Below are 13,814 nucleotides of genomic sequence, written 5' to 3'. Positions count from 1 at the left end.
CGTTTTCTGAGAAGGCGAATGCATAAAAGCACCGATATCCGGGTTGGCTTCAGGACATCCCGAACCATCGACTGGATTACTAATGCCTTTTCCAACGGAAGGAACACCTTCTGCGACTCCGTATCCAGTATCATTCCCAGGAATGGGATCCTCTGTGTTGGCTCTAGGTGAGATTTCGGAAGGATCAGAATCCACCCGTGATCCTGGAGAAGTTTGGTTGAGAGAGCAATGCTGTCCAGCAACCTTTCCCTGGATGGTGCCTTTATTAGGAGATCGTCCAGATACGGAATTATGTTCACTCCCTGTTTGCGGAGTAGAAGCATCATCTCTGCCATCACCTTGGTGAACACCCTCGGTGCCGTTGAGAGGCCAAATGGCAGGGCCTGGAACTGGTAGTAAGAGTCCTGCAGTGCAAACCGTAGATAAGCCTGATAAGGCGGCCAGATCGGAAGTGAAGGTACGCATCATTGATATCCAGAGACACTAGGAATTCCCCCTCCTCCAGACCTGAGATCACCGTTCTCAGAGACTCCATCTTGAATTTGAACACGGTTTCGGTACTACAAACAAGTTGGAATAGTACCCTTTGATTAGCTGATGAGGTGGAACTAAAACAATGACGTGAGTCTGTACCAGTTTTTGGATAGCATATTGTAAAGTTATACTTGCCACTTGTGAAACTGGCAAGCCTGATTTGAAGAATCTGTGAGGTGGGAGCTCTTGGAACTCCAATCTGTAGCCCTGGGAAATAAGATTTATGACCCAGGGGTCCTGGCACAAATTTGACCAGATTTGACTGAAGAATTGTAGGCGTGCTCCCACCTGACAGCCTTCCAGGCATTGCTGAAGTCTTTGAGGAAGCAGAGCCTGAGCTCTGCTGAGCACCTGCTGTTGCTGGTTTACGTGGTTTACCTCTTGCTCTGCTGGAGGACGTAGAAGCACCTCTGGATTTGCCCTTGAACTTGGCCGTCCGAAAGGACTGTAATTTAGAAGATGAATAAGTCTTCTTAGTTGGGGGGGCTGCGGAAGGAAGATACGTAGACTTACCCGCAGTAGCTGTGGAGATCCATTTGTCTAATTCATCTCCGAACAAGGCCTCCCCTGTGAATGGTAGGCCATCCACGCCTTTTCCTGGAATCTGCGTCAGCAGTCCGCTGGCGTAGCCACAAGCCCCTGCGTGCCGACACTGCCATAGCGGTGGTGCGTGCATTAAGCACGCCTATTTCCTTTATGGCTTCCACCATAAATTTCGCAGAGTCCTGTATATGCTGCAAGAGTAAGACAACCTCTCAATTAGGCTACCTGACCATTTAGCAATGGACTTAGTTAACCACGCACATGCAATAGTGGGTCTTTGGGCGACCCCAGCAGCTGTGTACAATGATTTGAGTGTAGTCTCAATTTTACGATCAGCCGTGTCTTTCAGGGAGGCTGCACCAGGAACAGGCAATACAATTTTACGTGGCAGCCTAGAGACTGATGTTTCCACTATCGGTGGATTTTCCCATTTTTTCCTATCCTCTAGAGGAAAAGGAAAAGATGAGAGCAACCTTTTAGGGATCTGAAACTTCTTAACAGGATTAACCCATGGTTCTTCAAACAGGGTATTCAATTCCTTTGACGTAGGAAAAGTGACTGAGGACTTCTTTTTTACATTAAAATAAGATTCCTCACACTCCTCTGACACCTTATCAGGAATATGCAGAACATCTCTGATAGCCTCTATAAGCGCCTCTATTCCCTGTGACAAAGCTGCATCTCCATCTCCTCCACCTCACCCTCCTCCATGTCTGACGCGTCAGAGTCAGAATGCAGGAGTGAGACGCTGTCTTGGGGACTGAGTCTCTGTTCATAAACTCATCCACAGTCTGTTTTAAGTATTGCGTCTCTCTCTCATTGTGGGACAATTTTGTAGAAAGAGTTGAGATCATTCCCTTAAGAGAATTAACCCATTCCGGTTCAGCCCCGCTAGCCTGTGAACCCTGAGTACCCAGTAGTGAGCCCCCTGGTGAAGAGGAACACTCTGCAGTACAATAAATACACTCTTTGCCTGACATAATGTAAATGTGACAGCACACACACACGGGAAATGTTACGCACAATTAACCCACAAAGAGCCCTTCAGGGAGACACAGAGTTTTTTGGAGCCAGCCCCCACTGCGCCCTTATCGCTAATGCCAAGCTTAGCCGGTTCGTAGACCAAGTACCCTGATAGGGGACTTAGTACACTAATAGTCGCTCTTCCCCTTCTATGACCCCCTGGTACCGCTGAGGTAATCTGGAGTCACACTGGAGGAGCTGCGCGTCCCTGTCATGTCAGCGTCTGTGTCCATGGCAGAGGGAAAATGGCACTGGTGAGCTGCTGGATCCTCTCACAGTGAAGCCCCGCCCCTTCAATAGCGCGCGGTCTTCACGCTTTTTTTTATACTAGCTGAGGAATCTGGTGCTTAAAATGGAGAGAACCGTTTTAAGGCTGTGGTGCCAGTATGGGTACTGTGTACAGTGTACTGGGACGCAGTTGTGTACTGTGTCCGGAGACGCATTCCGCCCCATTTAGAAGCCATGCGTCTCTGTATCCTCATGCCGCCATATTGCCGGGCGCCCCACTAGCCGGGACGCTGTCTCAGTACTCACCACTCCTCAGTCTTCTGGCTCTGTTAGGGGTGGCGGCGGGAATGTACGCTCGCCGTGGTGGGGCTTGTGAATAGTTCCCTCAGGAGCTCAGTGTCCTGTCAGCGGGGAACGGGACCATTAATCCTTCAAGAGGTTGGGCCGTTCCCCTTCCCCTAAGTCCCACGAAGCAGGCAAGCTGGTGCCAACCAGCCCTGCCTGAAAATATCAAACATATAAAATAAATGCAAAAACCTCTTCAGGAGCTTCCTTCAGCGTGACCGGCTCCTCCGGGCACATTTTCTAAACAGAGTCTGGTAGGAGGGGCATAGAAGGAGGAGCCAGCCCACACTATCAAATTCTTAAAGTGCCCATGGCTCCTACTGTACCCGTCTATACCCCATGGTACTAAATGGACCCCAGTATCCTCTAGGACGTAAGAGAAAGAAATGTTAATAAATATGCCCCTCGGGTTTATTCTGACTTTATGTTTCTATAAAGGAACTGTAAAAACATTAACAGGTCACTCTGTACATGAAATGTATATCTACGCAAGCATGAGATTGGTACTGCTGCTAACACGGAACAGCACACCTAGTGGCCATATATGACAAAGCCTTTATTAAGCTAGAACATAAATCTATATAGCGGTCAATCCAAACATTTCTTACCACATGGCTTGCACCGACACTGGTTTGAACACGTGGGTTCTCCCTGCAGTGTTGACACTGAATCCGCTAAGGGAAAAAAAAAAAAAATTAAGAATGTGAGTCTTGGTTGACATTGATGTGATCCCAAAAACTGTTGATAATAATGACTGTCCAGAAAAATCCAGATTGTGAATAAGATGAGACGTCCACTTTTGGAAAGCATATCTTCTATAGAGACAACCCCAACTCATGAAACTCTACTTTTCTCTCAACCATGAAAACAAAGGGGGTAATTCCAAGTTGAACGCAACAGGAATTTTTTTTAGCAGTTGGGCAAAACCATGTGCACTGCAGGGGGGGCAGATATAACATGTGCAGAGAGAGTTAGATTTAGGTGGGTTATATTGTTTCTGTGCAGGGTAAATACTGGCTGCTTTATTTTTACACTGCAAATTAGATTGCAGATTGAACTCACCACACCCAAATCTAACTCTCTCTGCACATGTTATATCTGTCCCCCCTGCAGTGCACATGGTTTTGCCCAACTGCTAAAAAATTTCCTGCTGCGATCAACTTGGAATTACCCCCTGAAAGCGCTCCCCTGTGGCAGACTGGATCTGTCCTAGTCATTCAAACACGTACAATTGGGATGTGTAAATGTATATGACACATCCATGTTTCTTACAAACTTCTGAGTGCAATTCATTAACTACAGTTGGAGAGAATATGAAACACCTGTTTCCATCTCCAGAGTAGAACAACTTTGCAGGTAGGTAGAGATAGAAACTAAACCCATTAGTATTTTTTTTTAAAGTGTTTTTTATTGCTTTTCAAGATCAAAACAGTAAAAACAACAACATTCAAATAAACAAGTACAAAATCATATTCGTGCTCTTCATGTGCCTCTCTCAAAAGTTAACTAGATGTATGTTAAAGAGGCGTAATTATATACCAAGCGCATAACCATCAAGTAGTACAACAATTTGTAGACAAAGAGTAGTAGAGGGTTTAGACTATAGTATACAGCGGCTATATAAGACAGATATTGTGACATCAGTAAATTGAAAAGATACGCCAATACTGTTTATCAGAATAGTAAAAATCGCTCATGGGAAAGAATAGTATTCACCAGGACAACCCATTCAGCAGATGACGGAGGGGCATGAGCCATCCAGGTGCGGGCTATACACACTCGGGCCAATGTTAGAGTGTTATTGGCATAGAGACGATAATGAGACGGAAGGGTTTCTTGTAAATCAAGACCAAATATACAAATACATGGAGTCATTAACGAGGTCTGTATACCAGTGTGACACACAGAAGCCGCTACATCTTCCCAGAAGGCATACACCCGTGGGCACTGCCAGAGCAAATGCCATAACCCAGCAGCTGGAGCAGAACATTTCGAACAATCAGAAGCCGAGCCACCAAACTTAGACAATCCACAAGCACGTGGGGAGGCCAGAATATGGTCCCAGTCTTCATCAGCAATTGTACCCAGACCTTGTAACCATTTAGCACGGTGGGCGTTCAGCCCATCCGACCCAGAGGAGGAGAGGAGGGAGGAGTAGAGAACAGAGACCCTTCCACGAGAAGGCAATGTACGGATCATTGTATGAACAGGGGATTCAGAGAGTTGTGGAGCAGAGCCCCGCCACTGCGCTGATAGTGCATGTCAGTGCATGTCGGAATTGTAAATACTGAAAAAAATAATGTCTAGGGATGGCACATGCAAAAGATAAGTAATCCAAACTATATAGAACCCCATCTTGATAAAGTTGTACCATGGCAGCCCCCCGAAAGAGATCCAGCCACAGCTGCCCTCTAAATCATAAATTTCATGGAAAGACATGTTGTTCCACAGTGGAGAGCAGGGGTCTATCGTGGAGTCTCCCAACAATTTCTCAGTCGCCAGCCATACTCTACGAGCCTGTTGTAACAGTGAGGGAAGAGAGGTCAATGAAGTATGTGCTAGGAGAAACTGCAACGGAAAAAATATGAAGCCAGCTTTATCCAAAAGAGCCACTGGGAGGTTCCCATAATCCCCCGGGGTAACCCACTCACTAAGTTGTACCAACTGGGCAGCTAAATAATATAGACATATATCCGGTAATGCCAGGCCACCCTCTGCTCTGAGTCTGCAAAGTGTCTTAAATGCAATACGCGCCCGTTTAGCTCCCCAGATAAAGAAGGCAATATATCGAGAAATCAACAAAAATTGGGAGGCAGGGATATAAACTGGTGCATTCTGTAGTATATAAAGAAATTTAGGTTGGACGATCATTTTGACTAGGTTCACACGATCCGTAACAGAGAGAGGGAGTTTCTGCCAGGTTCATGTCTTTATATGTAAATTATCAATCTGGGGGGTCAAATTCAAGGCGATAAAATCCTTAGGAGAATGAGAAATTTGAATACCGAGATATTTAAACTGGGTACACCATATAAGGGGTAGATTGTAGGAGGGGTGTGGTAATGTAGAGGGGAGTAACGGAAACACCACTAATTTTCCCCAATTAATACAAATGCCCATGAAAGAGCCAAACTCCCGTACCAGTTCGAGAAGGGAAGGCAATGAGTGGGATATATCATTCAAAAACAAAATCATGTCGTCCGCGTATAAGCCAATTTTCTCCTCCCGACCCACAATATGAAGCCCTTTTATAGTCGCGGCAGCCCTAACAGCGCAAGCCAGGGGCTCTATTGTAGTAGAGGGGACAGATGGCACTCCTGTTGAGTTCCCCTACCCAGAAGAAAGGACTCAGTGGTGAAGCCGTTGACAACAACCCCCGCAGCTGGACAGGAATACAAGAGCTTAATCCTGGACAAAAAATTCGGCCTATCCCAAATCTAACAAGAACCTCCCAAAGATACACCCATTCTACAGAATCAAAGGCGCAGGCAGCGTCCAGGGAAACAACTATCGCACCATCCAATTCATCACCCGCCAACTGCATATACGTAAATAATCGTCTCAGATTAACAGTAGTAGATCTGCCCGGCATAAAGCCAGTTTGATCAAAACGGACCAGCTCCATCACCACATTGTTAAGCCGGAGCGCTAAAAGTTTGGCAAGAATTTTAATGTCAGTTGACAGCAAGGAGATAGGACAGTACGAATCTAAGGAAAGGGGATCTTTACCCGGCTTCGGTATCAGCCTCGGCCATAGATGGGGGAGAGTACCACCCTGCAGCAAAGATTCAAAAATCAACAAAAGTTTTGGGGCAAAAAATCCAGATGTGTTTTATACAATTCAATAGGGAGACCATCTACCCCCGGGGCTTTGTTACTGGGAAAGGACCAAATGGCATTTTCGACCTCCTCCAATGTAATGGGCACTTAGGGCAGGAACCTCTATCATGTTCAACTAATCAGATAATGTGGAATGTGTGTACTGCACCCTGGACCTATAAACATCTAGAAAGTGTACATAAAAACTAGAAGCTATAGAAGGGGTATCTGTACAAATAACGCCAGACGTATTCCTTATACTATGCACAGTGGTGAGGGTCAGCTCCTGTCTAGCCAAATAGGCCAAGAATTTTTCCGACAGATCTCCCTGAATATAGAAATCATGGGCGCGAAACAGTAAACATCTCCTTGATTTATCTAAAAATAGATCCGTCCACTGTTTATAAACAATCAGCCACTCCACCCGATCCGCTGGGAGGCCACTACGCAAATAAGTCTGTTCAAGTTAACCACTTCTCCTCTCCAACTCCTCCTCAAACTTCCTATTAAATATCTTCAATTGGGCAACTCTGGAAATTAATGAACCACGCAGGAAAGCCTTATAGGCATCCCAAACCAATGGGGCATTATTGCTAATAGGGTTATTAGTAAACAACTCCTCCCAGATCACAATTAGTCCAGAAGCTGCACCCATCTGCGTTAGCCAAAAAGGGTTAAACTTCCAAAAGGATGCCCCTCTAGGTATATCAAAGCCCAAAGACAGCAATATAGGGGAGTGATCAGATATCCCGCGGGGTAAATATCTCACTGTGGATACACAGGGAAGTAATGAGCGAGTAAGCAGTGCCATATCTATATGGGAGAATACGCCATGCAAACTTGAAAAACAGGAGAAACAGCGGACAGAGGGATTTCGCAATCGCCAGATATCCAAGATGTCCAAGCTCTGATATTAGACGTGCAAAGGCAGTGGGTCCAGCATTTGTACTCTGGGTAGCAGGCCTCCACCTATCAGTAGACTCATCCATAACAGCATTAAAGTCACCAATGCATATAGCTGGGACAGAGGGAAATTCCTGCATAAAGGCACACGCCTTCACAAGAATTCCAGAGTTGTAAGGGGGAAGTGGGGGAATATACACCGCAAGTAGAACGGGGAACTGTGAATTGTTCCGGCTAGAAACACGTAACATACCAACGGATCAATTTGGACCTTAGTACAGGTTGAGTATCCCATATCCAAATATTCAGAAATACGGAATATTCTGAAATATGGAATTTTTTGAGTGAGAGTGAGATAGTGAAACCTTTGTTTTCTGATGGCTCAATGTACACAAACTTTGTTTAATACACAAAGTTATTAAAAATATTGTATTAAATGACTTTCAGGCTGTGTGTATAAGGTGTATATGAAACATAAATGAATTGTGTGAATGTACACACACTTTGTTTAATGCACAAAGTTATTAAAAATATTGGCTAAAATTACCTTCAGGCTGTGTGTAGAAGGTGTATATGAAACATAAATGTATTCTGTGCTTAGACTTACGTCCCATCGCCGTGATATCTCATTATGGTATGCAATTATTCCAAAATACGGAAAAATCCCATATCCAAAATACCTCTGGTCCCAAGCATTTTAGATAAGGGATACTCAACCTGTACATACAAAATTCACATTTTTATGAATCAGCAGCGATATACCCCTTGAGTTAGAATGGAAGGTGGACTGAAATGCCCACCCCACCCAAGGCTTCTTAAGTGAAAGAACTCAGCTGCCAATAAGATGCGTCTCCATAAGGCAAACCAAACCCGGATTATGGGTCTTAATATATTTTAGAACCAGGGAACGCTTGACCCTATCATTAAGGCCACAAACGTTCCAGGAGAGAATGTTTACCATGGTGACGCATACAATTTGAGTACAGAAACACTAAGACAGCATTGCCACAGCACAACACCAGCCGCCCCCCACGCAAAAAGAGCACACACACAAAGCAGCATGCATAATACAAAACAAACCCATTAGTAATCTTAAACGAGAATGGGTGTCTATCAATAATAAAATCATGTAATAGAAAAAATAACAGATTTAAATTAATTTAATTAAAATTCCAATGTCACCAAAAGAAGCCCCAATTATGAATAAGTAAATCATTTTACAAATATATTAATTGAAAACCAGACATCACAAAAATGTAAACACTGGATGTTATGTATTGGTTCAAACGTAACCAAATGTGATTCAGCTGATTTAAAAAAAAGTTTTCGGTTACTTTGGCAGAAGGGAGCAGAGAGTTAGATCCCCACTGTATGCATATAAGGACTAATGTGTCATGCTGTAAACAAAAAGTGCCGCGTGTGTGTGATCACGCTGTGTGCCCACAATGAATAATCTGTGGCTATCAGGAGACAAAGCACATCTCTTAAGAACAGTGCCATTTGTACAAAACTCAGTTATGATGAACAATGTAACACACACTCACCCATCTCCATCCAACCGTATGGTGGTGTCACTCCACAAGTGCAGAACCATGCCGATAGTGCAGCTCTTACTAGGACACAGACAACACACTTGTCACATAGAGAGATAATGTTATCGTTTATTTAATATTATATTTCAGACTACTCCTATATGGGCTTTTTTTTTTTTGCCTCCATCTTTTTCCAGAGGTATGTTCTTATATACCGTGTCTTCAGTCACGCCAAACAGCGCGAGCTGCATGCTAGGTCTTGTGCTACTCGGCTGCGCCAATTGAGTTTCGCTTAAAATGTGCGTCTTATTCATACAAATAAAAACAACTAGAAGCATCAAAAACTACTTTCTTAAACTGCACTGATCAATATAATGTGTGACATTTGTACATATGTGTATGAATGAATCAGAATCTGTACACGAAGTGCTACCATGCAGTGATCACGGCTTTTTCTCACACCAAGTTCCACTGCGACTTTGTACATGTTAAAAACTAGTTACTGTGTGGTTAAAGTCACAGTCCAGCATCTTTAGTACACTGTGAGTGGTGTTTGGCTGCACCTGCAATACAAATAAGACGCAAAATGTAAAAAGTAAATGCTACGCTACACCTCTTGGAGCAGCTCAGTCACACTGGACGTTTAGCGCTATATGGCGTATTGAGGCTAGGTGTACAAGATTCACGTTGTGAGTGAACTTATGACAATGCTGTCCAAAGCTCACTAGGAACTTGGGGGTCTATTTACTAAGCCTAGGATGAATGTAAAGTGGACTGAGATAAAGTGCCAGCCAATCAGCTCATAACTGTCATTTTTCAAACCCAGCCTGTGACATGGTAGTTAGGAGCTGATTGGCTGGTACTTTATCTCTGTCCATTTTATCTCTGTTCAATGCTTAGTAAATAGACCCCTTGGTAAGGGCAGTACACACGGGAAGAGATGTGTGCTGAGCGATCTGTCACAGACCGCTCAGCGCACATCTCTCCGCCAGCTCAGCACAGCGCGATGTGTGCTGAGCAAGGGGGGCCGCTCATTTCACCCAGCGGGTGAAATGAGCGATGTGCTAGATTGTGCTTGCATGCAGGCCAATCTAGCACTGGGGATAGTGTCGCGCGGAGCCGTGCATCGCTATCGCTGTGGGGCATACACATGGAGAGATTTGTGCTTAAAATCTAAGCAATCTAGTCAGATTGCTTAGATTTTAAGCACGGATCTCTCCGTGTGTACCCCCCTGTACTTAAAGAGACAGAGCAAATAAACTAATTTATCAAGCTCTAATTACAACTCAAATGGGTCTAAGATTTCAGATCTTATCAAAGATCAGGAACATGTCTTTTTTTTTTCTTGATTATTGCACATATGAGGCTAAATGTAATAGCCTTAAGTTGCCGGAGGTGCAGGACTTTCTGCGAATCTGCCCGTTTTTTCAACACAGCAATCATTTACTAGGCAAACAGGCAGACTTGCAGAAAGTCCCGCACCTCTGGCAACTCACAGGCTATTACATTTAGCCCATGGTATTTAACACGTTAGCACCTCACCTTTCTTTACTGCTAAAGTCCACTCCCAGTAGTATATTCTCTTCCGTGTCTTGCCGTCCATTACTGTAGACCACCACCATGTATCGTACCCGGTCTGACCAGCTGCTCTCCAGACGGACAGCCTAAGCAATGTGCAAAAACATAAGTCCAATAGGGGAGAACTATTTTATAAAGAATAATTAAGATAAATCTAGAGCAGGTTCTCCTGCCTGCTCAGTATTTGGAAACCTGCAGCATTAGGCCAAATATGAATCAAGAAAATATTCAATGCAACTTTGTAGCAAATACAGCAATAGGTATTATTACTACTACTACCTTACTGCCATTATTACAAAAAAAAAAAAAAAAAACACCTTATCAAGCTCCATGAGCATCTTGGCAAAACTCACTCAATTCAGCATATGCACATTAGAAATACCTGTACTACCACCTGAGTAACTGGTAGCTACAATGCAAAGAGAAGTATCACTGATTATCTACATATTCCATATATCCTTACTACATAATAAATATATGTAAACTACATTAGTGATGTGAAAGATTTTTACAGTAAATCTCATAATGCCATCCAGTCAGCATGCCATATAAAAGACATTACTTCTAAACGGACTTTGGATCTACAGTAGGTTATTCATCAGCTACTACACAATATGGAAACCAGACCTCCAGTGCCATACATATTTAGAGGAGTAGACTACACCATTTTAATGGTTTATGCTTCTATTTTACATGCGCAATTATAAGCTTTCAGGAATTCTAAAGAGGATAGGACCCCCCCTCTATCTTCCTCTCTTGCAACTCACCCCCCACCCCCCGTCTCCCTCACCCCCTCTCTTGCTCCTCTCTCTGCCTCTGATATCTTACCACTCTATCCCACTCACTTCCCCTCCCTATCTCTCTATCCAAGACCCCCCTCTCTCCTTTTGATCCCCTCTCTTGCTCCCCTCACTCTCCCTGCCTCCATCTCTCTCTCTCTCTCTCTATTGCTTCTCCCACTCTCTTGCTCCTCTCTCTCTCCCCTCTGAAACCCTCTCTCTGTGTGTGTTGCTCCCCTCTTTTGAGCCCTCTCTCTCTCCCGGACACACCCTCCCTCTTGCTCCTCTGTCTCTCCCTGACGCCCTCTCTCTTTTTCTCTCCGATACTATCTTTCTCTCGGTCTTCCCTCTCTCTCTCCTCTTTCTCACTCCCCTCCCACTCTCCTCAGAGCCGGCCCTAACCAATATGATGCCCTAGGCAAGATTTTGGCTGGTGCCCCCCTAGCACCACCGCTGGTTCCGCCTCTGACCTTGCACCTCTTTCCCAGCACCATCACCCCTCACCCATATTTATTTATTTATTTATTTATTAACAGTTTCTTATATAGCGCAGCATATTCCGTTGCGCTTATAGCAGTCCTTATTTTGGGGTTTGTACCCCCTATATTTTAAATAGGAACAGTTCGCACATTTGGCACACAGCCCAAAAAGGGGTGTGATTTTGATGGCAAGGGGCATGGCCACACAATAGTAACCCCAATTCCAATTACGCCACATAGTACTGCAACTTTATTCACATTTTATCATGCAATAGTGTCCATAATTCATATTACATCCCACAGTAGTATCACTTTACCTTATAAACGTTACTCCTCACAGTAGAGCCCCTTATTCACATTACATCACACTGAATTGCTCCTTATTCACATTACACCACACCCTATTGCTCTTTATTCACATTAGATGAAACAGTAGTGTCCTTTCTATACGCAACGCCACATAGTAGAGCACCTTATACACATAATGCCACACATTAGTAATGCATTTTATACACATAATTCCACACAGTAATGCCCCTTACACATATGATACACATTATTAATGTCCTTATAAACATAATTCGCCTTAAACATTATGACAACCTTTATTAATGCCCTTTTACACATAATGTCCCTTACACATATGTCGTACATTATTAATGCCCTTATACACATAATGACACGTATAGTGCCCCCTACACATTTGCTGCACATTATTAGTGCCCCTATACACATAATGACACACATACAGTAGTGCCCTGTTACACATATGCCGCACATTATTAATGCCCTTATACACGTAATGACATGTATAGTGCCCCCTACACATTTGCTGCACATTATTAGTGCCCCTATACACATAATGACACACATACAGTAGTACCCTGTTACACATATGCCACACATTATTAATGCCCTTATACACGTAATGACACACAGTGCCCCTTACACATATGTTGCACATTATTAATGCATTTTTACATGACACACATAATGCTCCTTACACATATTCCGAACACTACTGCACAACCAACCCACTCACATGCACACAGCACTCACACTGCCACTAACACTGTGACCTCTGCCTCTGCTTGGATACAGATGTGTCCTCACAAATCTTGCATCAGTGCTAACGTCGGGCACCTTTTTTTATGAAAATGCATCTTATTTGCAATGCATTGGCATGTGGCTAGGATGCACAAGCAGCTTCTGCTTATTAAAATGATATGCAGCATGCCTATATACTGTGTGAGACTGTGGCTGTATCTGCATATGAAATGCTACACACAGAATATAGGCATGCCGCATATCATTTTAATCAGCAGAAGCTGCTGATGCCCCTAGGCATATCAAATGCCCTAGGCAATTGCCTAGTTTGCCTATAGCTATGGCCGGCTCTGACTCTCCTAGTCCCCTAAGGGGCATAGCAATGTCAGTGGCGTCTGGCAGAGACACCTGTATTGGTGGGTTACCCCACAACCTAGTTGCCCTGGGGCCCCCACTACCCTTAGTCCAGCAACTGGTGAGAAATCATCAATGTAACTATCATGCCTTCAGAGATGCAGCACAGACTTACCAGTTTAATACGATCTTCAGAACGGAGAAGATTGATCATAACCTGAAGGTGTTGTGGGAGATCTCCTACAAAGGAAAGCAGCAGTAAGTGTACACAGTATTATTGGGTTCTACTCTTAAGTTTATACATATAAGATTGATATGACGTTACTAAGATCTAGTTGACAGATTATCGGCACACAGTTTGGAGAAAGTCATTTATGTTTCAACTAGTTACCCGCCCGTCAAAATGAAGAAAAACATAACAGCAAGTCAGCACCGGCGGCTGTGCGTGCCCGAAAGGAGCAACACTTGACTTGTTCTGTCGGGTGCCATCTAGTGGCCAGCGGCGCGCAAAACACTTGAATACCCCCCAGTGAGGTAAGAAGCAGCGTTATCCTTTTTTTTTTTTTTTTAAATAGGACAATGCCTGATCCCTGACCAATTTCGAGTTGCCAATTGGATATGATCAGGCTGCTTAGGGTTACGGTTTGCTC

At 44.0% G+C, this 13,814-nt stretch overlaps 1 protein-coding gene across 2 annotated transcripts in view; it reads right to left on the bottom strand.

Annotated features, from left to right (window-relative positions):
• SSH1 (slingshot protein phosphatase 1) overlaps positions 1 to 13,814 on the bottom strand; it is a 215,078-nt gene that overhangs the window by 62,665 nt on the left and 138,599 nt on the right. For both annotated transcript variants that reach the window (XM_063913267.1, XM_063913269.1), the window contains 4 exons: positions 13,340 to 13,404; positions 10,470 to 10,591; positions 8,940 to 9,008; positions 3,282 to 3,347 (listed from right to left, as the gene is read on the bottom strand). In XM_063913267.1, coding sequence (XP_063769337.1) covers positions 3,282 to 3,347; positions 8,940 to 9,008; positions 10,470 to 10,591; positions 13,340 to 13,404 — 322 coding nt within the window. The remainder of the gene's footprint in view (positions 1 to 3,281; positions 3,348 to 8,939; positions 9,009 to 10,469; positions 10,592 to 13,339; positions 13,405 to 13,814) is intronic.

The sequence above is a fragment of the Pseudophryne corroboree genome, chromosome 1 (assembly GCF_028390025.1).
Source record: "Pseudophryne corroboree isolate aPseCor3 chromosome 1, aPseCor3.hap2, whole genome shotgun sequence".
NCBI classification, from domain to species: Eukaryota; Metazoa; Chordata; class Amphibia; order Anura; family Myobatrachidae; genus Pseudophryne; species Pseudophryne corroboree.
Note: the sequence above shows the minus strand (reverse complement) of the source record. Positions and strands in the feature narration are given on the sequence as shown.